We start from the raw sequence: 27,996 nt of genomic DNA, 5'->3' as shown, positions 1-27,996 counted from the left end.
AGGGCCGCACGCATGGGCTAAGCCGGAGGAGTTGCCTGCCTCCTGAGGCAGCCCTGGCTGGGCCAATGGCTGCTGGCATGGGGCAGAGCTCTATTTGTAGGTGCCAGTCCTGCCCCCATTGGGCAGGCCAGTCCGAAAAGAAGGAGGCTCCTTCTCTGGTCCCCACATGGGCCGGCCCAGGATCTGGCGATGCCAAGCAGCGGCAGGGGCGGAGGAGGAGGAGGAAGGGGGGGGGGGTGGGAGGAGGAGGAGGAGGAAGAGTAGCAGGAGGAAGAAGGAAGGGGGAGGAGGAAGAAGTAGCAGGAGGAGGAGGAGGAAGAGTAAGCAGGCAGAGGAAGGAGGGAGGGGGGAGGAGGAGGAGGAAGAGTGAGGCAGATAAGAGGGAGGAAGGAGTCGCAGGAGGGAGGGCTGAGTTTGTGAGGGGTTGCGTGAGGAGAGAGGGAGTATCAGGGAGGCTGAGGTTATGCCGGCTCCTCAGTCGGGGAGTACTCGTAGCAGCTTCGCAGGACTGGCTCATCTGTACTGGCTGGAGTTCTCGTCGGGGGGAGCGGTGGTTGCCCATTGCCTAAGTTTTGTTTTTTTTTCCGGCAAAGTTGCATTTCTGTGGTATTTTTTGGTGGCTTTTATTCTAACAGGTCTGCCTTGTTTTAACAGTGTGGCTGGTAGTGGTGGTTGGTTTAAACAATGTATAGGTGGGTGGTGGTGTGGTGGTGGTGGTGATGATGATGATGAGTGATTGATGTTAGATGATGATGATGAGGATGTCAGTCCAGCTTCTGAGGCATTGCACTCACTCGTTTTCGAAGGCCGAGACAAGTGTGACTTTCCAAAGTGCGTTTTCGGTGGTCTTTTTGGTGATGTTGTAATGTCTAACAAGTCTGCCTTGTGGACAATGATGGTGATTGATGGATGATGGTTGATATTGATGTCAAAAAATCAAGGAAAAAAAAAACAACAGCATCTGAGGCATGGGCCAATGTAAGTGTGCTGCTGATTTTTACAAACTCAATGTCATTGCGCAATGAAGGAAAAACCAAGTACCCTTTGACCAATACCACTTCTGAGAAGTACAGTTGAAGACACCCGAGGGCATTCCACACGTTAAAAATAACGCATAGGCCATGTGAACCTCGGTTAGTGTCAAACCCAAAGGGTTTTTGGTTAGCAGTAAGAGATATGCAGTAAGCCCTCTGAATATTTCAAGAGGGCCTGTTCAAGCCATTTCAAGAAGCCATGTGAAATGGCCCCAAATGCGCTGTTTGTGTTTTTGAAAATATGTGGGGGGGGGGGTTTGGTGGGGGTGGTTTGTTTGAGTGGGCCAGAACGGGAAGTGACATTTCTGGCATATGTCTAGGAATTAATGGCCAAATGTTCCTCCATTTTGAGGCATGCTCGAAGAAAACATGTGTTGTGTATTATGCTTTTTTAAATTTATGCTCAAAAAAATTGTGTGTCCTGCCATTCTGAAAAATATTGTCCTACATTTAGGGGTTAATAACTTTGTCCTTACATTTGTCCCGATAACTTGTTTGAAAAAAAACATTTTTGTCCCCAGTTGTTGAGTTGGGGTTGACAGTTTGGCAACCCTGAAGCCTGGAAGAAGAGAAGGTTAAGACGGTGGATTTATGATAGCCCGCTTTGCGTTATTTGAAGGGATGCCATATCGCGGACGGGAGCAAGCTTGTTTTCTGCTGCTCCAGAGACATAGTATGCAATGGATGCCATGGATTGCACGCTGCTGGAAACGAGATTCCTGCTTAACATTTAGACAGTAGCTTCTCTGCATAAGAGCTGTTGACGTTAGAACACACTCCTTTAGAGGAGATGCACTTTCTCTCTTTGCGAGGCCATCTGTTTGGTGTTGCTTTGATTGAGGGTTCCTGCCTGGCGCCAGAGAGAGGGTTGGACTGGCTTGGCCCTGTTTTGGGGTCTCTTCCACCACTCTCTGATTTCTCTGCTTCTACACGCTTCGGGCTGCACTTCCTCCAGTCTGTTGGCCCGTTGGCAACCACTCCTTCCTCGCGGTGTTGTAATGGAGTCTCCTTTTCCTTGGAGCTCTTGAAACAAAGACTGGATGGTCATTGTCGAGGGTGTTTGATTGGAGAGTTCCTGTCATGGCAGAGACGGGGGTTGGATTGGATTGGTTCATTGGGGCTCTCTTGTCTTGGTGTCTCTTCCGTCTTGTAATTCTCTGATTCTATGGATTCTAAACCCATTGCATGCCCTTAGGACACTTTACACAGCCTGGGGCAAAAAGGATTGTATTACTTAATCGGGCAGGGGACGCGGGTAGCTTGCATGCCCCCCAAGACTGCCTCTATTTCCTGGCTGCCATGATGCCCCCATCTTTCCCCTTTAAAGTAAGGAACCACTTGGTAGTCCCACAGATGGCTTCCAGTGAGTGTTTTTTTGATTTGGCCATGTGAAACAAAGATGCACAGAAACGAGAATTTAAGGAGAAGTGGGCTCTTATTCTGCACAAGCTTGGGCCACAAAAGGCCTGTTGTTGAGGGAACACCCAGGGGGGGCAGAAGCAGCCTCACACAGCCAAGTCCTCTCCCCATGGAAGGCAGCCACTTGCGGCCCCGGCAGGGCCCCGGAGCCCCAATATGGCTCCAGGGAAAAGGGGGCGCCAGTGGGGGGTCAGCTCAGCCAGGAGTACACTCTCTCTTGGGACTCCGATGGACAGATGGGGCCCCTCTGCCACCAAGCCCCTTCACCCGCCAGGAGGTGCAGGGGGCTGTTGGGACTGACAAGTGGGTTCCCATGAAACCAGGGTTGGAGGGCACGCCAGGGCCCCTGCCTGTTTTGCCTGTTTCCTGGAGCCTTCCTGGTTGACCAGGTGGTTCCAGGCAGGGAAAGGACACGGCATTGTCCAATGTGCGAGTGATGGGCACCAACACCCCTCTCATCTAAGGCCTTATCAGGACTTTCAGGGTATTTTTATGACAGGAGGTGATGGCCGGCGTTCTCCTTGGTCTGTGTCCAGTCTGGTTAGTTTGTTGTGGACTTTTGTGGATTTCTTATAGTCTGCCGCCTTTGTCTCTGCGGGGATCAGGTCCTGCGTGGATAAGGGAAAATGCTGGGACCTCGCGTCCCATTGCCCCTAAGTGGCAGGTTACAGCACATGCTCTGGGCACCCATCCAAAGCAACGGGGCTTTGCCACTCTGCTGTCAATGACCATGGATACTGAGGCCAATTGTGTTATAATATATTATTTATGATGTTATGATTTCTATTACGCTCTCCATTTCTTCTGACCCCTTTGACGAAAAGTTTTTTTTTTTTTTTCCCCCCATGACATTCTTGCAAAAAAGCTTGAAAATGTGGGCTTAGGACAAAGGAACTGTTACCATGGATCTGTAATTGGTTGACCGGTGAAGACCCAAAGGTATGGTCAGCCGATTGGCTCCTTTTCCATCCTGGAGAGAAGTGACCCAGAGGGAGTGTCCCGTGGGGCTTGTCCTGGGCCCAGGTGCTATTCAACATCTTTATCAATGACCTGGATCGCAGAATTGGGACGCATACTTATCAAATTTGAGATGACAACCACAAATTAGGGGGAATAGCTAATAGCCCAGCGGACAGGATCAAGATTTCAAAATGACCTGAGTCGACTAGCCTGGCTGGGTGCCACAGCTACAAAATGCGACTTCAACCTGGAGAAATGTAAGGTTATTGCACTTAGGGCGGAAAAATAAACTGCACAGCTTATAGGATTATGGGGGACCACCTGGCCTGAATGAAAACTATCGTAGTGAAAGGGATCTAGGGAGTCCACGTAGACCACCAAAGTTGAACATGACGTGAACAGTGTGATGCGGCAGCTAAAAGGCCAATGCTATTTAGGCTGCATCAATGAAGTAGTGTCTAGATCAAGAGAAGTCATAGTGCCACTGTATTCTGCTCTGGTCAGGCCCCACCTGGATATTGTGTCCAGTTCTTGGCACCACAATTTCAAAATGGACCTTGGACCTGGGCCATGTGTCCCCCAAGGGGGCGCACGTGAGGTCTGGAACCATGACGCTCCTGGGGCACGACTCAGGGAGCTGGGGGATGTTAGCCTGGAGAGAGAGGTTACGGTGATCTGTCGCCCTGTTGAAATTTTGAAAGGGTTCCTATGAAGAGGGAGCCAGCCTTTGTTTCTGCTGCTCCAGAGCCCGGACCTGGAACACTGGATGTGGCTCCAGGAAAAGAAGATTCCACCTGACCACGAGGTAACTTCCCAGTTAGGTGTTGTTCTACCAAATGTAGCCCCGGGTCTGTTTCGGGGGGAATTTTATTATTATGTTATTAGCTCACTATATTGCAGAGGAGGACCTGCTAGACGGCCCTTGCGAATCGTCTCCCGTCCGATGTTACGGAGTGACCGGGGGTTCCAATAAATGGAGCTGGACAAGACCTCTAATTAAACCCATATATTATAAGGGAACAGCACATACGATTCACTAGCATACCCACACACATACAAGGCTCAGGAAAAGCATAGGTTCGCAGGACTAGGAATTTTAGGCATCACGTGGGGTGATACGTACCAGCATGTAGATCCCTCCAGGGGATCCAGATGGAATATGATGGGATGGCATGAGGCTCAGCCATGGAAGACTGGCAGGAATCAAGGAGCCGGAGCAGGAGCCAGGTCAGGGGTTCAAGGGGACAGGCTTCCCCCTGAAGTCCAGACTGGCCCAGTGAACAGGCAAATTGATGTATTTATAGGCAGACTCTTGCGCTCTGGCAAAGGGCTTGGTGAGACCCAAAGGGGTTTAATTCCTTGCTTTCACTGGATGTTCCCTGTCTGATGTCTTGTTGGTCTTACACTGCTCGGAACAACAGACCTGGGGGGGGCAAGATCTCAGGCAAGGCAAACATTTGCTCTTCCTGGTCTATGATAATCCTCTTATGCGACTTCCCCAGATATGTGATGTGGGTTGGTTGCCTCAAGGGTGTGTGTGCTGTCTCATGCCTTGCTGGCAATGGGTGGACAGCTGTTAGGTTCCTCTAGGGGTCATTGGGTTATCTTTTACCCATTATATATATGGCGCATCATGGGTACACACCCCATTATCAGTGTGTTATTGTTTTTAAATTTAAGACTGTCTAACTGTAACCCTGGTCTCCCAAAGGAGAAACCCAAAGTGTGTCTGGGGGGGGCAGTTGTGTGTCTGTGTGAGAGTGCGCAGAACTTCCAAAGGTCAATTAACATCAACCTTCTTCAGTTCTTTATTTCCCTGCTTCGGTTTGATATTATAATTGCTTTAGCTGTAGTTCTGTCTTATTGAGTAGAATGGGGGGGTGGGGGGGTAGTGTAGTGGATGGTTGTGCTGTTGCTTGCTAGGTTTTGGGGGCCTGCTGGGGATTGGATGCTAAGAGGGATTAAAGGCCTGGGCAGATGTTTAGCAATTGCTCAGGCCTGTCTGGGTCCACATGGATCTGCGGTGGGGGGGGGAGGTGTGAAGGAAAAAAGGGTGGGGGCTAGGGAATTAGTTGGCTGCACACAGAGGCTTGGGTTTCAGATTTCTGCAGAAACGCGTGTCTAGCTACATCTGCTTGCTCTTACAATAAACTTCAATTGCTTTCAATAAGTTGTTGTGGATCACTGGTTTTGGTAGTTGTGTATCTCACAGAGAGAGAGTCTTTGACTCCCCCCCCCCCCCCGTCTCCGCCCAAAGAGCTGAGGGGAGGGTCTCCTGGCCTCAAGGAAGCCTCCCTCCCCATCCTTGCTCAATGGGGGAAAGACTTTATGCCACCCCCCGCCCCATAAAGGCTGATGCTTTGTAAGAGCCCACCCCCATTATTCTGTGCCAGGCCTCTGTCTTGCCCTGTTTGTGCCATTGTAGTTTCCATCCCTCAAATGCAGTGGATCTCAACCTTCCTAATGCCATACAGTCTCCTCATGTTGTGGTGACCCCCTAACCATACAACTGCGGTTGTCCAAGTTCCTAAGACCACTGGAAAATAGTGTTTCTGATGGTCTTGGGGCGACCCCTATGAAAGGGCCGTTCCATCCTCAAAGGGGTCAGGGCCCACAGGCTGAGAACCGCAGCTCTCAACTGGATGTGGGGCCTTCAGCCTGAGTCTTGGTTTTGTCGCTGTTTGTATGGCCACTGAGTGCCACCCAGAAGATGCCCGGTGCTACTTTCAGGCAAAGGGCTCTGCTCTCCTTGACGCCACAAAAGAGCCAGACCCTTGGTTGCCAAGGGATGCTGTGGAGGGAGAAGGGGAGATCTGCACGGCGGAGCCTGGGGTGCAGGGCTCTAAAAAACAAGCTTCCCTGGTTGGCTGTCCTGATTAACTTACTTAGCCCCCGCTAATGTGGGACCCCTGTGTATAACATCTCGGACTCCCATTGCCTTCTGTTAATTTGTTTGGCCTATTATTTTGTTGGAGGGGGGATAACGGGTGGTTTGTTGGTTCTTTTATTGTTTTCTATTGTATTTTATTCTTACTGGAAGCCACCTTGATCCAACCCTGGAGAGAGGGATATACCATTATTATTATTATTATTTATTATTATTATTAGCCAGTCTGCCGCCACAAGGTTGTGAGTTCCAATCCAGAGGAAGCTCCAGGGTCCACTCAGCTCCCATTCTTTTTGGAGGTTGGTCAGATGAGCACCAGCTAGTTGGGGACAGTTGGCTTACGGACTGCAAAACCGCTTAGGGATGTGCTTAAGTGCACTGATAAGAGGTTAGAAATGTAAATGCTATGGCTTGGCTTTGTATGGGTCTCTGTGTGAGAGAGAGACAATATGGTGCTGTCACAAAGGTGACATTTCTTTTGCCTTCCTCTCTCCTCATCCTCTCTCTGACCTTCCTGCAGGAAACAGAATAGCCCAGTCCGTCTTCAGCCTCCGAGTTTGGAGAGAAGCACGCTGGACTTCTTTGTGGCGGGGGCAGAGTCCACCAGCCTCGTCCTCATGTATGCGCCTGCTGGCCCTCATGAAATACCCGGGAGGTGCAAGTGTGAGTGCTGGGCAAGCAGGAGCACAGCCCCACAATGCCAGCCCGGGTCCTTGCGGCTTGAGAGTGGCTCTCAGTCCCCTTGCAGAGGCGGGTCAACAGCTCCTTGGCCAGCGGATGAGCCTTGGGGGCTCCAGGGTCCAGCCAGGGTGGCCAAAGGGGGACCAAACCACACAGAGTGCCCCAGGAGGGGTCCTTTGCAGCCCCTCAACCAGCCCCCAGCCCCTCTCAGAGCAGCCATGGTCCCCCATTGGCCTCTCTCTTGATTTGAGGTGTGAAGAAGCAGTGACAGCAGCAGCCTCTGCATTCGAGGGATGTGGGGGCTGTGTGACCTGAGGTGGCCGGTGGCCAGAGAAGGCCAGCTTCCCTTGTGGGCCCCCGGGGGCTCTTGTTTGTTTCCGAGGCAAAGGTGGAGGGCCTGCCCTCGCCATGTTGATGTCCACCTTGACCTGAAAGTGGCCCATCCCCCCTCGAGGACAGCTGGTGTCCCAGGGGGCCACAGGGGATCTCCTGCCCCGGCTTTCAGAGCTCCCCTTGAGAGGAGGGCCTGGGTGACACTGTCTCGTTTTGACCAGAAGGGGTTTGCAAGAAATTGACCGGGTGCTTGGCCAATCACAAGCCCATGCTTGGCGGATCTCAGCCAGATGCCGTAATGGATGCCGTGATCCACGAGGTCACCGGTCCCTGGCCCTGGTGCCAACTGAACGTGCCACACGCCGTGACCAAGGACACGATCTTCAGACAGTATCTCATTCCCAGGTCAGTTGAGCTCCACAGGTGGGGGCAGCAGTGTGACTCACAGGGTTGCAGGTGTCGGTGGTTTCTGACCCCGGTCCATGTGCAAAGGCGAGAGGAAACTCTGGTGCCAGGGTGCAGGTGGGTCTGGGGCAGTGGGCACTTGGCTGCTGGTCAGCCTGGTCTCTTGACAGAGAGGCATGGCCGTGAGACAGAGGCACACACCCTGGCAAGGTGGATGGGTATAGAATGGCTTCTTCCATGCCAGGGCAAGAGAGCCAGGGATCCGCAGCACCAGCAGGCTGAGGAACTCTCTTTTCTCTTTGCCGCCCGCCTGAGCATCGTGTTCCTGGTGCCCCCTCTGTGGCTCACCCTTCGACTTCTTCTCTTAGGCCCCAGAGGGGTCTCAAGCCCTCCCGAAATGCCCCTCTGTCCAGCCGTGGCGGGTCCCATGATGCTTCAGGGCCCAGCAGGGCAGCCCCATGGACGGAGAAAGGAGGGTGGCCATGGCTCTCCCTCCTTGCCTCCCCACTGACTCTGTCTTAAACAAGTGGCTGGTCCCTGGTTTACGGCACAATGGACCTAGCCAAGGTTTCTCACAGGACTCTGCTGAGGTCCCCTTCCCTCATTCAAGGGGACCAGGGAAGGACAGGTTGCTTACCTGTAACGGTATTCTTTTGGTGGTCATCTTGCGAATACCATACAAATGGGTTGTACTTGCGCCTGCACAGTGCTGCTCAGAAACTTCTGGAATCACTGGGCAAGTTAACTTTGCAACTTTTAGCAACTTTTTGGCGGTAGCTCGTCCATCCCTTATAAAGCCCTGGTTTCCCGTCTTTCCCAGTTGTGAAATTGCCGCCGTGTAAGCGACATGAGAATGAGCCAATGAAGAGGCAGGGACACTGGAGTGGAGGAGGGACAGGCTTGGGATTTGTATGTATTTGCAGTGACCACTCGAAGAAATACCGTTACAGGAAGGCTAACGTCCTCTTACTTCGTGGTCTCTGCGAATCATACAAATGGGTGAGCTGGACAAGTTTGGTCAGCGGCGGGTCGGATGGGAGTGTCATGAGACCCAAGTAAGGTTCAAACAAAGTGCATTTATTTTGCACAATCAAGCTTTGTGAACCACAAAAAACTGTGTTCCGTTTTTGTGTACATATATGACAGTGCTTATTAGCTGTACACGTTAGGCACAGACAGTAAACATTAGGTCTGAAAGACCTTTCATTAGTAGTTAGAAATAACAGTAACTTGATATTGAACCATGAGAGAAAAACAAATAAAGTCATTGATGACTTATGTAAACGTGAATTGTTGTAAACCAGCCGTTTGGCAAAAAAACATTCATTTAGAAACATGTCAACAATTTCAGAACGTTGGGAAAGCAGAGTGCAATCAATGTAACTGACACCAACACTGTTCCCAAAGGTTGCGTCCCGTTTCGCCTGGTGTCCAGCTTGTAATGGTTTATGAAAGTCAAACTGGCGTGACAAAACAGCAGGTTTGGAGACATACTCCCAGGGGACCCCTGAGAGGAAGGCGGAGGGTGTCGCTACCACCCTAGTTGCATGGGCTCGCACCCTGGTTGGAAGCGGTCTGCCCAACAGTTTATAGCAGAGGTGGATGTACCAGCCACCCATTGTAAAGTCTCTGCGCAGACACCGGCCAGTCCGTTTTTTCGTACAGTAGCACTGAAAACGTCTCAAACCCCGCAGTGCCTGTCCAGTAGAAGGCGAGGGCCCTCCAAATGTCAAGGCGTGGGACTGCGTTCGAGACCTAATTGGTCGGGTTCGAAGCCAGGGTAGGCAGAAACAATGTCCTGGCACATGTGGAAAGCCGACACCACCTTAGGCAAGGAAGTGTAATGGCAGTACGGAGTACCCCTTGTCCTTTGGAACCTAAGAAAAGGTTGGTCCTTCCGTAAGGCACAAAGTTCGCCCGCACGCGGGCAAGAGATAGGCCACCGAGGACAGTCTTCACAAGTCACTAGTTCAAGCCCGTTGTGGGCATAGGTTCCAAGGGCTTGGCTTGCAGAGCCAATCAGCCAGCGTCCAGGCTCCAAGCTGGCGCCGGGTACGAGACACGGGGTTGAAGTTCGGGGGCTAGGGAATTAGTTTGGCTACACAGAGGCTTGGGTTTCAGATTCTGCAGAAACGCGTGTCTAGCTACATCTGCTTGCTCTTACAATAAACTTCAATTGCTATTTCAATAAGTTGTTCTGGATCACTGTTTTGGTAGTTGTGTATCTCACAGAGAGAGAGTCTTTCCCCCCCCCCCCCCCCGTCCTCCCGCCCAAAGAGCTGAGGAGGGTCTCCTGGCCTCAAGGAAGCCTCCCTCCCCATCCTTGCTCAATGGGGAAAGACTTTATGCCACCCCCGCCCCATAAAGGCTGATGCTTTGTAAGAAGCCCACCCCCATTATTCTGTGCCAGGCCTCTGTCTTGCCCTGTTTGTGCCATTGTAGTTTCCATCCCTCAAATGCAGTGGATCTCAACCTTCCTAATGCCATACAGTCCCTCATGTTGTGGTGACCCCCAACCATACAACTGCGGTGTCCAAGTTCCTAAGACCACTGGAAATATGTGTTTTCTGATGGTCTTGGGCGACCCCTATGAAAGGGCCGTTCCATCCTCAAAGGGGTCAGGGCCCACAGGCTGAGAACCGCAGCTCTAACGACTGGATGTGGGGCTTCAGCCTGAGTCTTGGTTTGTCGCTTGTATGGCCCACTGAGTGCCACCCAGAAGGATGCCCAGGTGCTACTTTCAGGCAAAGGGCTCTGCTCTCCTTGACGCCACAAAAGAGCCAGACCCCTTGGTTGCCAAGGGAGCTGCTGGAGAGGAGAAGGGGAGATCTGCACGGCGGAGCCCTGGGGATGCAGGGCTAAAAACAAGCCTTCCCTGGTTGGCTGTCCTGATTAACTTACTTAGCCCCCGCTAATGTGGACCCCTGTGTATAACATCTCAGGACTCCCATTGCCTTCTGTTATTTGATTATTGGCTATTATTTAGGTTGGAGGGAGGGATAACGGGTTTTGTTGGTTCTTTTATTGTTTTCTGTATTGTATTTTATTCTTACTGGAAGCCACCTTGATCCAACTGGAGAGAGGGATATACAATTATTATTATTATTATTATTATTATTATTATTATTATTATTAGCCAGTCCTGCAGCCACAAGGTTGTGAGTCCAATCCCAGAGGAAGCCTCCAGGGTCCACTCAGCCTCCCATTCTTTTGGAGGTTGGTCAGATGAGCACCAGCTAGTTGGGGACAGTTGGCTTACGGACTGCAAACCGCTTAGGGAGTGCTTAAGTGCACTGATAAGAGGTATAGAAATGTAAATGCTATGGCTATGGCTGTTGTATGGGTCTCTGTGTGAGAGAGAGACAATATGGTGCTGTCACAAAAGGTGACATTTCTTTTGCCTCCTCCACCTCCTCCTCCATCCTCTCTCTGACCTTCCTGCAGGAGAAACAGAATAGCCAGTCCGTCTTCAGCCTCCAGAGTTTGGAGAGAAGCACGCTGGACTTCTTTGTGGCGGGAGCAGAGTCCACCAGCCTCGTCCTCATGTATGCCCTGCTGGCCCTCATGAAATACCCGGAGGTGCAAGGTGAGTGCTGGGCAAGCAGGAGCACAGCCCAAATGCCAGCCCGGGTCCTTGCGGCTCGAGAGTGGCTCTCAGTCCCCTCTGCCGAGGGCGGTCAACAGCTCCTTGGCCAGCGGATGAGCCTTGGGGGCTCCAGAGGGTCCAGCCAGGGTGGCCAAAGGGGGACCAAACCACACAGAGGTGCCCCAGGCAGGGTCCTTTGCAGCCCCTCAACCAGCCCCCAGCCCCTCAGAGCAGCCATGGTCCCCCATTGGCCTCCTCCTTGATTTGAGGTGGAAGAAGCAGTGACAGCAGCAGCCTCTGCCATTCGAGGGAGTGGGGGGCTGTGTGACCTGAAGGTGGCCGGTGGCCAGAGAAGGCCAGCTTCCCTTGGGGCCCACGGGGCTCTTGTTTGTTTCCGAGGCAAAGGTGGAGGGCCTGCCATGTGATGTCCACCTTGACCTGAAAGTGGCCCATCCCCCCTCCGAGGACAGCTGGTGTCCCCAGGGGGCCACAGGGGATCTCCTGCCCCGGCTTCAGAGCTCCCCTTGAGAGGAGGCCTGGGTGACACTGTCCGTTTTGATCCAGAGAGGGTTTGCCAAGAAATTGACCGGGTGCTTGGCCCATCACAAAGCCCATGCTTGGCGGATCTCAGCCAGATGCCGTACATGGATGCCGTGATCCACGAGGTCCACCGGTCCCTGGCCCTGGTGCCACTGAACGTGCCACACGCCGTGACCAAGGACACGATCTTCAGACAGTATCTCATTCCCAAGGTCAGTTGAGCTCCACAGGTGGGCAGCAGGTGACTCACAGCTGGGTGCAGGTGGTCTTCTGACCCCGGTCCATGTGCAAAGGCAGAAACTCTGGTGCCAGGGTGCAGGTGGGTCTGGGGCAGTGGGGCACCTGGCTGCTGGTCAGCCTGGTCTCTGGACAGAGAGGCCATGGCCGTGAGACAGAAGCACACCACCTGGCAAGGTGGATGGGTAAGAATGGCTTCTTCCATGCCAGGGCAAGAGAGCAAGGGATCCGCAGGCACAGCAGGCTGAGGAACTCTTCTTTTCTCTTTGCCCGCCTGCCAGCCATCGTGTTCCTGGTGCCCCCTCTGTGGCTCACCCTTCGACTTCTTCTCTTAGGCCCCAGAGGGGTCTCAAGCCCCTCCCGAAATGCCCCTCTGTCCAGCCGTGGCGGGTCCCATGATGCTCACGGCCCAGCAGGGCAGCCCCATGGACGGAGAAAGGAGGGTGGCCATGGCTCTCCCTCCTTGCCTCCCCCACTGACTCTGTCTTAAAAAGTGGCTGGTCCCTGGTTTACGGTACAATGGACCTAGCCAAGGTTTCTCACAGGACTCTGCTGCAGGTCCCCTTCCCTCCATATCAAGGGCACCCAGGGAAGGACAGGTTGCTTACCTGTAACGGTATTTCTTTGAGTGGTCATCTGCGAATACATACAAATGGGTTGTACTGCGCCTGCACAGTGCTGCTCAGAAACTTCTGGAATCACTGGGCAAAGTTAACTTTGCAACTTTTAGCAACTTTTTGGCGGTAGCTCCGTCCATCCCTTATAAAGCCCCTGGTTTCCCGCTCTTTTCCCAGTTGTGAAATTGCCGCCGTGTAAGCGACATGAGAATGAGCCAATGAAGAGCAGGACACTGAGGAGAGGACAGGCGGGATTTGTATGTATTTGCAGATGACCACTCGAAGAAATACCGTTACAGGAAGGCAACCTGTCCTCTTACTTCGTGGTCTCTGCGAATCATACAAATGGGTTGAGACTGACAAGTTTAGGTCAGCGGCGGAGGGAGTGTCATGAGACCCAAGTAAGGTTCAAACAAAGTGCATTTATTTTGCACAATCAAGCTTTGAACCCAAAAAAACTGTGTCCGTCTTTTTTGGTACATATATGACAGTGCTTAAGCTGTACCACGTTAGGCACAGACAGTAACATTAGGTCTGAAAGACCTTTCATTAGTAGTTCAATAAATAACAGTAACTTGATATTGAACCATGAGAGAAAAACAAACATAAAGTCATGCATGACTTATGTAAACCGTGAATGTTGTAAACCCAGCCGTTTGGCCAAAACACATTCATTTAGAACATGTCAACAATTCAGAACGTTGGAAAGCAGTGCAATCAATGTAACCCTGACACCAACACTGTCCTCCCAAAGGTTGCGTCCCGTTTCGCCCTGGTGTCCAGCCTGTAATGGTTTATGAAAGTCAATGGCTGGGACCAAACAGCAGGTTTGCAGACATCCTCCCAGGGGACCCCTGAGAGAAAGGCGGAGGGTGTCGCTACCACCCTAGTTGCATGGGCTCGCACCCTGGCTGGAAGCGGTCTGCCCAACAGTTTATAGCAGAGGTGGATGGTACCAGCCACCCATTTGGAAAGTCTCTGCGCAGACACAGGCAGTCCTTTTTTCGGTTACAAGTAGCACTGAAAAACGTCTCAAACCCGCAGTCCTGTCCAAGTAGAAGGCGAGGGCCCTCCAAATGTCCAAGGCGTGGAGACTGCGTTCGACCTCATTGGTCGGGTTCGAAGCCAGGGTAGGCAGAACAATGTCCTGGCACATGTGGAAAGCCGACACCACCTTAGGCAGGAAGGTAATGTCGGTACGGAGTACCACCTTGTCCTTATGGAACCTAAGAAAAGGTTGGTCCTTCCGTAAGGCACAAAGTTCGCCCGCACGGCGGGCAGAGATAATGGCCACCAGGAAGACAGTCTTCCAAGTCACTAGTCTCAAGCCCGTTGTGGCCATAGGTTCAAAGGGCTTGGCTTGCAGAGCCAACAGCACAGCGTCCAGGCTCCAAGCCGGCGCCGGTACCGAGACCGGAGGGTGAAGGTTGGAGCAACCTTTCAGGAAACTTTTCACAAGAGGGTCCCTGAAAAAAGAAGGTTTGCCATCAAACTGGAAATGACAACAGATGGCAAGAAGGTAGCCCTTTATGGATGTAAGGCACAGCCCTGCATCCAGAAGTGCCATGAGGAACTCCAATACCACTGGAGTCTTCACCTGGGTTGGAGAGAGGCCTCTCTTGGAGAGGAAGTGCAGAAATTTCCTCCATTTGGAGGCGTAAGACTTCTGGGTAGCCGGTTTCTGGGCAGCCAGGATCACCGTCCATACCGAAGGAGGGAGCGAGGCTAGGGACGGAGCCTCCAGGCCACCATCGGCAGATTCTTGATGTCCGGATGCCGGACCCGGCCGTTCTGGAGAGTGAGGAGGTCGGGATGGAGCTCGATCCGGAGAAACTCTTTCTTGGAGAGGTGAAGCAGGGACGGGAACCACGGCTGTCTCGGCCACCATGGGGTGATCAGGATGGCATTGAAGCGGTCCACTGTCATCTTGGACACCACCCTGGTGCTCAGTGGGAATGGAGGGAAGGTGTAGAGCAGGTGTTGGCCACGGGGTGATGAATGTTGTTGAAGCCATGTGTTCTAGGGCTATCTGGACATCCCTGGCCTTCAGTCGTCTGTGATTGAGGCAGGTTCTGACAGTCGAGCAAAGGGAGTGGAAACGGTCTGGAGGAAGATAGGCGACGCAGTCTTCGGAGTCGAGGATGGTGCCTATGAACTTTGTTCGCCTGGATGGGGTGAGATGGGATTTCTCCAGATTCACCAGAAGCCCCAGGGTCGAGAGGAGCACCAGGGTGAATTCGACATCTTTTTGGAGCTCTTCCTCTGAGGGGGCTGTGAGCAGCCAGTCGTCCAGGTAAGGGAAGATCCTGATGCCGTGTTGATGAAGGAACGCTACGATCAGTGTCATGGAGAGGCCAAAGGGAAGGCCGTTGTAGTGGTAGATGTCGGGCCCGACAGTGAAGGAGAGGAATCTTCTGTGACCTTCCTGGATCCCCACATGAAAGTAAGCGTCCTTCAAATCGATGGTCGTGAACCAAAGACCCCGATGAAGTAAGGGAAGAATGGAAGCAAGGGTTACCATACAGAACTGACGATATAACAAAAAGTCATTGAGGGATTGAAGGTCTAGGATTGGTCGAATGCCACCATTGGCCTCAGGTACTGTGAAATATCTAGAAAAGAAGCATCTCGGGATGTCTTTGTCTTCAACGGGTGATATGGCGCCCTTACACAAAAGAGTGCGTACTTCGTCGAGAAGGGTGTCTGAGATGGGGGTGGAAACCATAGCTCCGGTTGGAGGGAGCTCTTCGAACTCATGGGCATAACCCCTACAGATGATGTCTAAGGCCCACAAGTCGGTAGTGATAGAGGCCCAGGTGTTAAAGAAGGGCCTAAGTCTATCCAGGAAGGAGGGAAAAGAAGAAGAGACGAAGCACGCGGGAACCCTTCAGGACCTCTTCTTGCCCTGGTCGGTATCCTGCCTGTGGTTCTTGTGGTATCGAGCCAGGGTCTGGCGTCAGCCACAAGAAGAGGAAGACTGGGAAGGGTAGTGCTGCCTCTGGGTCTCTTGGTGCTGGTATGGACAGTCTTGTTGAAAGGACCGCTGCCCTTGTCCCTGCCACTGCCTTTGGCACTTCTTGAACGAGACATGGGATGAAGTTGACATACCGTGCTTCCTTGCGGCCACCTTCATCTGGTACTTGTAATTCAGATGATCATCTGTGTCCTTATTGAACAAGCTGGAATCATCAAAGGCCATCTCTTCAAGGGCTGCCTTGGCGCTCGGGTTGAGGTCAGAAGCATGGAGCCAGGCATGCCTGCGGAGAGCCACTGAAGCTGCCATAGGTCTTGCAGCACTGTCGGTGGAGTTGTGTGCGGAGGTAATCAGCCATCCATGGATGGAATGGGCCTCATCTCTGACCTCTGCAAGTGTGTTCTGGCACTCCTCTGGGACGTCCGGGATCAATGGTGAGATCCGCTCCATCAGGAACTGGACGTAGGCTCCCATGCAGGCTGTACAATTCGCCACCTTCAGGCTGAGTGCCACGGCTGAATAGGCCTTTTTAGCCAAACCGTCTATCTTCTTCACCTCATGGTCAGCCGGCGAAGTTGACAATTTAGGGGTGAACGATTGTTGTGACACCTCTACGCTGGCCGAGTTTGGCTTCAGGTGGGACAACAGCCAAGAGCAGTGAGACGGCGAGATCTTTTACAGGAACTATCTTCCTTGAAGATCCAGATTGAGAGGCAGGTGTGTCCCTTTGCGATGTCTTCTAGGGATGGAAGCAATGGAATGGAAGGTGGAGTGGGTACCTTTCCATGGATTCTCCTTTCAATTGAGTCCTTGCCCTGTTCATCCACGTAGGACAACTGGAGGTCCAAAGAATTTCCCATCTTTATGACGTGTTCGGAGAAGGTACGAACATCGTCCATGAGAGAAACCGAGCTGGGATGATGCAGCTGCTACGGTGATTGAGGGCAGTAAACTCCTCAGATGACCCCAGGTCCACCTGTGACAGATGAGAGTCATCTGGTTCAGAGTCAGAATCGAGTTCAACTATGGCCCGAGACAGAGAACGGTGGGAGACGGCCCAAAGAGGAGGAAGTGACTTAGAAGCAGAAGCCGATGGCTTGGTTGTCAGCGCGGCCGAGGCCCTGGGAGCCGTAGATTTCTGGCTCGGTTTGGAGGCAGGAGACGGTGGGGCTGGAACAGGGGTCCTTTGAGCCCAACGGCCGAGGGCAACATCCTTGCTGACAGCAACGAAGTCTGAGTCCTCGGTATGGTGGACCTGGGCCATGTGGACAATTGTCTTGGGCATTGGCGTGGGAGAGCGGCGATGGGACCAGATGGATGGAATGGAGTCATTGTCGTCCTCCAAAGGGATGAAACAAAGAGTCGCCTGGGCTGAAGGAGGTAGTGCCGACATCTGTCCAGCCGGTGTATCAAGTGTCGTCAGGTCCTCAGAAGGCCGGGGGGTGTGGTCAGCATCCCGGTGCTTCTTATAGGAACCCTCCTTAGAATGGGCCTTCTTGTGGTGGTCCGCAGATGGAGTAGAGCACTTTGACTTCTTAGGAGGGACATGCTGGGCCGCAGACTTTGACTTCTTCGGTCCCGGTTGGTCCGTTGGGTCAGTGGACCAATGCCTCTTGGCAGCTGACTTAGAGCCCGAGTCATGTCTAGGAGCGGTATCGGCAGCAGAAGCAGGAGCAGAGTCTGAATCCTTGCCTTATCCTTCTTCTTGGAACTCTGGCCCTCAGAAGAGGCCAGCTTGGAGCTTTGACCCTCTGTCCCACTAGATTTAGGAGGACGTTTTGAGGGTTTGGCAGTGGCACTAGACTCAGTCTGTGAACTGTGGGCCACTTTTGCACTCGCCCTGGAGGTAGCGCTTGGCCTGGTGTTAGGGCTCTGGGCTATGGAACCAGCTGCAATTGGGTTTGAGGAGGTCGGGCACGACGGAATCGGGTGCGAGGCTGCCGAAGCCGAGGCGGTTGGAGCGGCTTCCTGAGGCTTCAGGACCCCTTGATGGATGGCCGTGATCAGGCGGGCCTCCCGGTTTTCCTAGCCTGCGAAATCATCGACTTGCAGAGCGGGCACTCCCTGGGGTTATGGGCCTCTCCCAGGCATAGGAGATTGGAGGAATGAGGGTCCCGAACAGGGATCTTACCCCCACAGACATCACACTTCTTAAACGATGCAGGCGACATCGTAGAACTCCAAAGAAAAGAAACCGAGAGTGAGGCGAAATCCGAAATCGTAGTGAGGTCCAGTCTGAGGGGGGAACAGTGCACGGGGCGGGGGGGGGGGGTCAGAGCAATCAAAGTCAAAACGGTCCGAATCAAAAGTCCAGTGAAAGTGCGAGTGAGCACAAGCAAAGTTCCCAAAGCAACTAACACGGCGGAAAAAAGGAACTGGAGAAAGAGCGGGAACGCAGGGGCTTTATAAGGGAAGGACGGAGCTACTGCCAAAAAGTTGCTAAAAGTTGCAAAGTTAACTTTGCCTAGTCATTCCAGAAGTTTCCGAAGAGCACTGCGCAGGCGGAGTACAACCCATTTGTATGATTCGCAGAGATCACGAAGAAGAAGAACAGGGTCTCGCATTTTCCCCCTGTTCTCCGCCATCACAGCATTGCTGCTGCATTTCCCTTACTGCTTTCATCGCTGTTTGGTGTTGCATGAGTGATGTAGAAACAACGATCCCTGGATCAGACATGATGGGTGGCAAGAGGCGCACGGGTCTTTGGGGTCCTCTGTGCCCCTGAGGGACCCTCTGGACTGGGCTGTCCTTCCTCCTTGGGAAGAGCCTCCCCGGCCACCTTCCTGCCCGCTTGACCACCTGGCATGGGCCCTCTGTCCCTCCAGGGCACCACTGTCTTCCCGGCTCTGAAGGCTTCCTTGTACGACCGGACCGAGTTCCCCTGCCCTGAGCGCTTCGACCCGGGGCATTTCCTGGACAGAAAGGGAGCCCTGAGGAGGAGCGAGTGCTTCATCCCCTTCTCCACAGGTAACACTCTCCTGGAAGAAATGCTGGAGAAACACACCTCCCACTGCCTCCCTGCAACTTTGATTGCATGAACAGACTGGGCAACAAGGTCTAAGGGCCTGGATTGGGGCACCACACTAAGGGGGCACATCCTGCCCAGTGAGCCATGAGGGTCTATTCCAGGCTCCTCTCCTATCCCCTCCCCTTTGCTAAGGGGGGCAAATACACCCCTTGAACCCTCACCCTGCCTTGCTCTGGGCACCCACCCACCCAGTGACCCCCTTCATGTTCCCCTTTGTTCCTTGCAGGACCGCGGGCGTGCCTGGGTGAGCGGCTGGCCTCCACGGTCATATTTATATGCCTGGCCACTCTGCTGCAGCATTTCAAGCTGAGGCCCCATGTGCCGCCGGAGGAGCTGGACCTGTCCCCCACGGTGGGGTTCCTGACCGCTGCCCCCAAGCCGTACCGGCTCAGTCTCGAACCACGATGGTGAAGAACTGCAGACCACCAGACGGGAAGGATCCCGCTCTCCTCCCTGGCACTGCTGCTGTTGGCATGTGCCCCTCCTGCTGCCCATGAATGGATAGACAGGCCTGGCCTCCTCATTTTCACCTCAAATTATTCTCAAACCCCTTCAGGACCCATGCCCTTGCACCTGCCCCCTCCTCCCTGTTTACCTGCCCTTGTCCAGAGCCCCATCCCTCGTCTTTGGGGTCCCCATAAGGGAACTGGTCTGCCCACAGGGTCTCTCCCTGCAACTCCCTGGCAGGGCCCCTAATGCAGGCCTCCATCATCATCATCATCATCATCATCATCATGGCTCCTGCAAGCCTCCTGCCCGTTTGCTCCTGTCCTGGGGAGGAGGTCTCTAGGGCTGGGTTGCTCAAGGGCACGACTGCCCAAGTGGCTGTTTCCGGCTGGAGGGCCGGGGGCATGCTTGCCAACCTGGCTCTTCCCGATTCCGGCGTAAAGGGAAAGGCAGAGCCCCAAAATGATGCGGCAGACAGAGGGGGGATCTGCCATGTGGGATCCATGGAATGGGTCCATTCCCACCGCAAAGGAGCCTGCTAAGATCCCAGGACCATGTACCCACCAAACAGGAAATATAGGGCAAGAGACCCTTACACACAGAAGGTCTTTAAACTGACCAAAAAGACTAACCAGGGAAGTCTGGTATTTGTGAATACTAATTTAACAATAATGCAAAAGGATAGATAAGCTCAATAGTACAGTTTAAACATCCAATGGAATAATAAAACCATATAAACCATCTAGAAAATAAGCATACATCAAAAATATTTTAAAGTAACCATAATGTAAGGTATCCCATCCCTAAAATATCTAACGCTATTAATAATCATGAAGGGAACAGCCAGATATGGATAAGATCGTGTCCAATGATTAAAATGTAAGTCCATTGAAAGACGATAAGAAGCTCATATAGCTGTTGATGGAAGTTTTATAGGCCCCGAAGTGTGAAGGTCCTGCGGATGGAGGGTTAACCGTACAGAAACTTGAAGAGATGGCCGTTTCCGTTTCGCGAAGTCTTTGTCCGTCTGTACCTTCATCTTTCTTTTTCATGACTCGGGTTTAATCCTGTAATGTTTTAATAATCTATAAAATAATTCACACATTACAAAAGTATTTCGTAATTCACCTAGAATAAATAAATGAAATACCAGCAATACTTTAGAAGGTCAAAGCCGGTAGTTTTGTGTGTATTTTCTCCCTTCAAAACAGGAGTGTTTTCAGCGCAACCCAAAATGAGAGAAAAGAGGGCCCAACGCTTGACCTTTCAGGGAGATTTCCGTTTGTTTATGAGACAACTCACAGAAAGATTTACAGTTTCAGTGACTCATTTTGCTAATTAGAAACCATCACTGGCCGCTATGCTAGAGTTGGAAGAGCCCCAGGAAGGGCCCTGATCCAGTCCAACCCCTTCTTCTTCTGCCATGCAGGAACTCCCCATCAAAGCAGCCCCATTGACAGAGGGCCATCCAGGCCCTGCTTAAAGACTGCATCCAGAGACAGAGACCCCACTATCCTCCGAGGGAATGTCTTCAACTGTCAAACATCTCTTACTTTCAGGAAGTTCCTCCTAATGTTGAGCTGGAATCTCTTTTTCTGAACTTTGCATCCATTGTACTGGATACTATTCTCTGGAATAGCAGAAAACAAGATTGCTCCCTCCTCAATATGACATCCCTTCAAATAATCAAACTGGGGTCTCCTATCACCTCTTAACCTTCTCTTCTCCAGGCAGAACATCCCCAGCAATTCCCTAAGTCGTTCCTCATAGGGCATGGTTTCCAGACCCTTCACCATTTTAGTCTCCCTCCTTTGGACACATGGCTCCAGTTTCTCAATGTCCTTTTTGAATTGTGGTGCCCAGAACTGGACACAATATTCCATGTGGGGCCTGACCAGAGCAGAATAGAGTGGCACTATTACTTCTCTTGATCTAGACACTATACTTTTATTGATGCAGCCTAAAATTGCATTGGCCTTTTTAGCTGCCGCATCGCACTGTTGACTCATGTTCAACTTGTGGTCTCCTTGGACTCCCAGATCCCTTTCACATGTACTTTCATTCAGCCAGGTGTCCCCCATCATCCTATATCTGTGCATTTCATTTTTCCTCCCTAAGTGCAGAACCTTATACTTCTCCCTGTTGAAGTTCATTCTGTTAGCTGTGGCCCAGCTTTCTAGTCTGTTCAGGTCATTTCCAATTTTGATCCTGTTGTCAAAGGGCCATCTTCTTCTCCACAGAGCAACCTTTCCTTTCCTTTCCTTTCCTTTCCTTTTGCTGCTGACATAACTAAAAAATCCCTTCCCATTGCCTTTAATCTGTCTGGCAAGCCTAAGTCCATTCTGTGCATTAGCTTTTCTTACTTTCCCCCTCCAAATACTGACTTCTATGCCCAAATTCCTCTTTGCTGCTTTTTTCCTGGCTTAAGAGGGGGGGGGGGGGCTGTATGAGGAGAGACTTAAGGAATGTTTAGTCTATAGAAGAGAAGGTTAAGAGGGGATATGATAGCTTTCTTGAAGTGTCTGAAGGAGTGTCCTATTGAGGAAGGAGCAAGTTTGTTTTCTGCTGCTCCAGAGAACAGGACACAATGGATCAATGGATGCAAGCTCCAGGAAAAGAGACTCCGTCTAAACATTAGGAGCAACTTCCTGACAGCAGAACCATAGAATCCTAGAGATGAAAGAGACCCCAAAAAGTGCCATCCAGTCCAACCCCCTTTTTCTGCCCTGTCAAAGCATCCCTGAGAGATGGCCATCCAGCCTCTGCTTCAAGACCTGCAAGGAAGGAGACTCCATTACAATCTCTGAGGGAGTGTAAGGGCTGTTTGGAAGTGGAGGACTGTGTCTCTGAAGGTGGGAGAGTGTCTTTCTTTTCAGGTCTTTTAAACAGAGGCTGGATATTCATCTGTCAATGGTGATTCTTTGATTGAGAGTTCCTGCATGGCAGAAGAATGGGCTTGGACTGGATCAGGGCCTTTCTTGGGGTCCCTTCCAACTCTGCGGTCCTCTGGTCCATTACTGCAAAGTCATGGCACATGTGAAAGAGGAATCCCACAAGTGTGGGGTTGGACGAAGACTACCACCAGAGAATACAGATCTAAGACAGGAGCTCCAGTGCCCAGTGTGACGGTGTTGCTGTTGTCGATAGCAGATCAGTGTCAGTCATTGTAAATATGGGAATGGGGATGAAAAGTCTACTTGAGAGTCCTGAGTCTGTTGTTGTTGTGTCTGCATCTTCTGTGTTTGGGAGAGAAGGAGTTCTCCATGTTGCACAAACTACAGAGCCTTCTGTGGCGCATGGTGTTCTTGGCGCAAAGATTCTGCACGGGGCCTTTGGGTCACACTGCACCAACCAGGGACCCCTGAGAGGGGGCTTCTAATCATGGCTGCCTGGCAGATGCTGCCCACCTCCATCAAGGCCCCTTTTGGCCCCTTTTCCAAGCCACAAATCCCAGAGGAAGGAGCCAGGGCCATCAAAATGGTACCCAAGCCACACTCTGGCTCTCTCTGAACAAAGCCAGGCGAGGTCTGGGGGATGCTGGGGGATGCAGTCCAAGAGAAGGGGAGAAGTCCCTTCTCTGCTGGGGGGAAATGCAACACCCAGAACCCCCCTGGATGGCCCTTAAGGTTGCAACACCCATCGTTCCCTGGATCCATGCTGGGTAGGGGATGCTGGGGGCTGTGAGATTTGGAATCCTGTGTTCAATGATCCACAACCAACTGATTGTCAAAACAAAAAAGTTTATTGTAAGTGTTACCAATGCTGCTCTATATAAATTTTGGAATCAATGATAACCCTTAATGACCCCTGGATGAACTCTAGCAGCCTGTCCTCCATTACTGGCAAGACATGAGGACATGTACACCTCCCCTAAGGGAGTTCCTATATTAACATCTCAGAGGGTCCAGGGAAGTCGCATGAAGGGATTATCTCAAGGCTAGGAAGAGTAAAAGGATTGCCTTCCCTGAAGCTATCAACCTCCTCCTCGAACCTATTGTCGAAGAGGCATAAGCCCTTTATACTATCTAAAGCAGACATCCAGGTGAAAAGAAAGCTTTAGAACACCTTTGTTTTGGCCAAGCTGTTACCCATGCTGGTTTATATAAATTTTGGAATCAATGATAACCCTTGGATGACCCCTGGCCAGACTCCTAGCTTGCCCGCCATTACTGGCAAGGCGACAAGACATGTACACATTAACAGCCACATTAACATCTCAGAAGGTCTGGGAAGTCGCATGAAGGGATTATCTTCAGCCAGAAAGAGCAAATGTTTGCCTTTCCTGGAGCTATCACCCCCTCCTCAAATCTGTTGTCCGAACAACTTAAGTCATAGATATTATCAGACCCAGACATCCAGGTGAAAGAAAGCAATTAAACACCTTTGTTCCAATCACCAAAACTCTCTGCCCTCAGGCCAGATTTGGCCTATAAAAAGTCCCCACTTTTGCTGCTCAGCGCGCCATTTACAAGGTCTACTTACTCCACGTCAGTCAGACCTCTGTTCTGGTAGCCGGCATTTCTGCTCAAACCCAGGTTGCGGAGTAGATCTGTCTCACTGTCCAACACCCCATTCGCTTCCCGGAGGAAGACTACATCTTGGTGAGTATACCATTAGCAAAGCCTAAACATCTTTTCCACATTTCCAACCTTTCTTCCTGAGCCTTGAATGTGTGTGTGGGTGCATTGTGTGTGTGTTCCCCTTGTTTTCAATAAAGTAGACATTTAGTTATTGCAATCTGTCTCAGCTTCAGTTATTGGGAGGCCCTGGTCTACTCGGTATACATATAGGGAGACGATCTTGGTGGGCTCTTGTAGCCAGCCCCCTCTTGCAATATTTGAGCTAATAACAACATAATAAAATTCCCCTACGGACCCTTGGCTACAAAGCCAGCCTCTTTGCCTCAGGCCAGATTAGGCCTATAAAAAGTCCCCACTTTGGCTGCTCAGCGCACCATTTCTCAAGGTCTACTTACTCCACGTCAGTCGGACCTCTGTTCTGGTAGCCGGCATTTCTGCTCACTCCCAGGTTGCGGAGCAGACTTGTCTCACTGTCCATCATTCCATTCGCTCCCCGGAGGGAATCTACATTCTGGTAAGCATCTCCATCAGTAATGCCTGAAATCTGTTCCTATTTTCAAACCCTAACTTTCCTGAGTCCTGAGTGTGTGTGTGAGTGTATGCGCAACGCATGTGTTTTCCCCCTATTTCAATAAATTAGACATCTAGTTATTAATACAGTGGTACCCCGGGATACGAATTGATCGCGTTACGAAATTTCCGGGATACGAAAAAAATAGATAGGAAAAAACTGTTCCGGGTTACGATATTTTTTTCGGGTTTCGAAAAAAATATAGGCGCGAAATTCAAATGCGAAGCGCGGCTAGCGGCTTTCCAGCCGCTAGCCGCGCTTCGCAAAAGCCTTTTCGGGTTGCGAAATGTATCGGGTTACGAACGCCGCGGTGGAACGAATTAATTTCATAACCCGAGGCACCACTGTATCCGTCTCAGCTTTATTTATTGGGATCACCTGGTCTACTCCGTATACATATTGGGAGGGTGATTTCGGTGGGCTCTTGTAGCCAGCCCCTCTTGCAATATTTGAGCTAATAACAACATAATAAAATTCCCCTATATGGACCCTTGGCTACATAAGAGCAGAGCGGAAGTGTCCCCAAGCCCTTTTTTGCCGAATCTGAAGCCCAAAGGGAAAAGCCTCACTTTAAACCAGCCCACAGCAAACCCCCCCCTTTCCCCCTTTCCTCCCAGATCCGGCCAATCCAACGCAGCGGCCACCTTCTCCCAAGTGTCCTTGGCCGAGGGACAGTCCTTTATAAAGTGTTCTGTGGTCTTTCTGTACAGTTTTCCAGTCACACAAGATTGTTTCTGACACAAGAGTCTAGGACACATTTGCTCTGCTTCCTTCAGCCAAGGCTGATTCCCCTTTAAACAAGATATTTGGTGGTAAAATCTCCATCGAATGTCCCAGAGACCGAAGGGGACCCTCCGGTCCGTGAAACACTCGATGCTTTGGGGCCATTCTTTTAAATAGAGAGACAACTGGTCCCTCTTGGTGTCCTTTTCCATCTGCGGCTGAAAGAAAACCACCCTCACCATTTCCCAATACAGAAAACCCTTCAAGGTCCTGATGCATCCCGCCTTGGTCCGAAACCACTCTGCCAGGACTTTGTTCTGCTGAATCTGCCCATAGACCTCCCTGAGGAAGTCGGGGCCGGACTGTTTCATGGCGGCCGTCACCCGGAAAGGCACCGGTTCTTCCTCCCGCCACCATTTCTGGGCCCAGCTCTCATTCACCCAGTGATTGGCAAACAGGGCCAGCCGCCCTTCCAGACTAGATCCATGATGAAACCGTTGGCTGAGTTTCCCAAAGTTCTGGCTGAGGAAAGCTGAGAGGAACCTGAGTCTCAACGCAGGCAAATCTAACCCTCCTTGTTCTACTTTCCTATAGGCCACGGCCCGAGCCAGAGGAAAAAAGGCCGTTCCCCAGAGAAAACGGAAGACCAGTTTCTCTGCCTCCCCCAAAACCTTTTGGGGAGGAGGGTACACTGCGGCCAGAGTCAAGGCCTGTGGCATCAGGTAAGTCTTTATGTACACTGCTTTCTGGTAAACATTTAACTGCCACGATTTCCATCTATCAAAACACGCCTTTATTTTTTCCAACCAGAGATACCAGTTCTTCTCCCACCCGAAAAGTTTAATAGAGAACTTCAAACCCAACATTTTGTATTCCTCTAATGTTTCTGACTTTTCGTATTGCTCCTCCTGAATCCTACCAACAACTTCTACTGGAGTCAAAATTAAACTTTCCTCTTTTTGGGAAAAGGAAATCAAAGAGCTTTTCTGCAAGTTTATCTGAGCCCCTGAAGCTTGCTGGTATCTCTCAAAAATAGCCATAGCTGAAGCTATCTCCTTTCGATCGTTCACAAAGAGGGAAATGTCATCTGCATGGGCTGCGTATTTCACCTGCTCAACCCTAGAAGCCTCTATGGGAAAAGGCATGACTCCTCCGCTGGGATTCAGGGTGACCCTCAAACCCTTGATGCTTTCTTCCGCCTGGATTTGGCAAAGGACCGAATCCAGAACCAGGACGTAGAGGAGGGGGCTCAGGGGGCAGCCCTGCCTGACCCCCGACTTCAGCCTAATCGGAGTCCCCCTGTGTCCATTCACCTGAGGAGTCACCTGCGCCTTCAGGTAAAGCAGTTGGAGATACCTGACAAAGCGGATGGGGAGACCCCTCCCTGCCAGCACTTCCCACATAAACTGATGGTGAACGCGATCAAAAGCCTTGGCCTGATCCAAGAGCAGTATTTCCCCTGTTTCCCACTTGCCTTTCTGGGCCAAATGAAAGACCTCTCTAAACAAACACAAAGAGTCCACCATAAAGCGCCCTGGAACGGCACTGGTTTGGGAAGCTAAAACTATCTTGGGTGCCATTTTTGCCAGTCTGTTATTCAAAACCTTTGCCACAATCCTGTAATCCACGTTTGTCAAAACAATCGGTCGCCAGTTTTTGGGCAAAGTCAAATCTCCTTGTTTGGGAAAGAAAATCAAAACGCCCTGATAAATGGAGTCTGTCAGGCTTCGTTTATGTATATATGTATGTGTGTATATATATATATATATATATATATATATACACACACACACACACACGCACACACACGCACACACACACACACGCACAGACACACAAACTGTGGAACAGCCGAAAGTGTAACGCTGCATGTATATGCTTACACACACATTTGTGTGTGTGTGTGTGTGTGTGTGTGTATACACACATATACATATACATCCCCCCCCCGACACAAAAGGTGTCTGCTTTATCTCGTTGTTCAGTGGAAAAATGGCTCCCCAGCCCCGGTGGTTGTCCTGAAAGGGGAAAGGGCCACCGGAAGGAGAAGGGGGAAATGCCAGTGCAGCATCATGGGAGATTTGTAACCGGTGGTCTTCAGGAGAACCAGCGGATTGGATGTACACACCAACCAAAGCAGCAGAGGTTTCGCACTGGCCATCAATACGGAACCCGTCAATCCACTAATTTTGTGCACTCGCAAAACGGAGGAGCTAGCTGCCTTCAGTTCGGAACCCAGACGTGAATACGCATTGGCCAAAGCGTATTCACGTTATATCGCATTGGTCAATATGTATTCTGAAGTCACTGGTGTGGAACACCAATGTGATATAATGCGAATACACATCGGCCAATGCGAACTGACCCTACTTCCGCGCTCAAAAAATCCCTGTGTGGTAAAGTCCCTTGTGTCCACAGTTTCTGCCCCTGTGAGCATTGTTGCTCGCTCACCAGGTGGGTCTCTTGCAAGACCAGCACGTCGTGCGCCATAGTTGCCAGAAGAGGAAGGATCTCCTGCCGCCTGTCGGCCATCCTCAGCCCTCTCACGTTCCAAGAGGTGATTCTCAGGGACACCATGATTAGTCTTGGCTTAACATTACCTTAACCCTGGCTACCAAAAACCAAATAATAATAATGTCAATATTAAACATATCTATAATCATTAAACAGCAAATTGATTTTCTTTCCTAAACAAAGACTGGCATTGTTATTATATTTCTCAATTTAATTTTAATTTTGAATTTGACTTAATTTGACTTAATTTTAATTTAATTCTAATTTTGAATTTGACGTAATTTTAATTCAATTCAATTGAAATGCATTCAAATAAATTATTTCCAAATCAAGGCTTCCCAACCATTCTAGTCTTGTTTGTTCTCTCCAGGATTCTCAGCCCTCTGGTCCTCCGATTCCAGCTGGGTCCTCTCTACCTCCTCCGGGGCAACCGGAGGTGTAGCCTCACCAATTTGGGGGG

The 27,996-nt window shown here is 51.1% G+C and overlaps 1 protein-coding gene across 1 annotated transcript in view; it reads left to right on the top strand.

Moving 5' to 3' along the window:
- LOC121915628 (cytochrome P450 2H1-like) overlaps positions 1-20,304 on the top strand; it is a 31,461-nt gene extending 11,157 nt beyond the window's left edge. The window contains exons 7-10 of the mRNA XM_042440034.1: positions 11,164-11,305; positions 11,870-12,057; positions 18,499-18,640; positions 18,928-20,304. Of these exons, the coding sequence (XP_042295968.1) occupies positions 11,164-11,305; positions 11,870-12,057; positions 18,499-18,640; positions 18,928-19,112 (657 nt within the window). The 3' untranslated portion in view covers positions 19,113-20,304. The remainder of the gene's footprint in view (positions 1-11,163; positions 11,306-11,869; positions 12,058-18,498; positions 18,641-18,927) is intronic.
- The last annotated feature ends 7,692 nt before the right edge of the window (positions 20,305-27,996 follow it).

Source organism: Sceloporus undulatus, chromosome 1, assembly GCF_019175285.1.
Source record: "Sceloporus undulatus isolate JIND9_A2432 ecotype Alabama chromosome 1, SceUnd_v1.1, whole genome shotgun sequence".
NCBI lineage: Eukaryota > Metazoa > Chordata > Lepidosauria > Squamata > Phrynosomatidae > Sceloporus > Sceloporus undulatus.
This window is presented reverse-complemented; position numbering and strand designations above follow the sequence as displayed.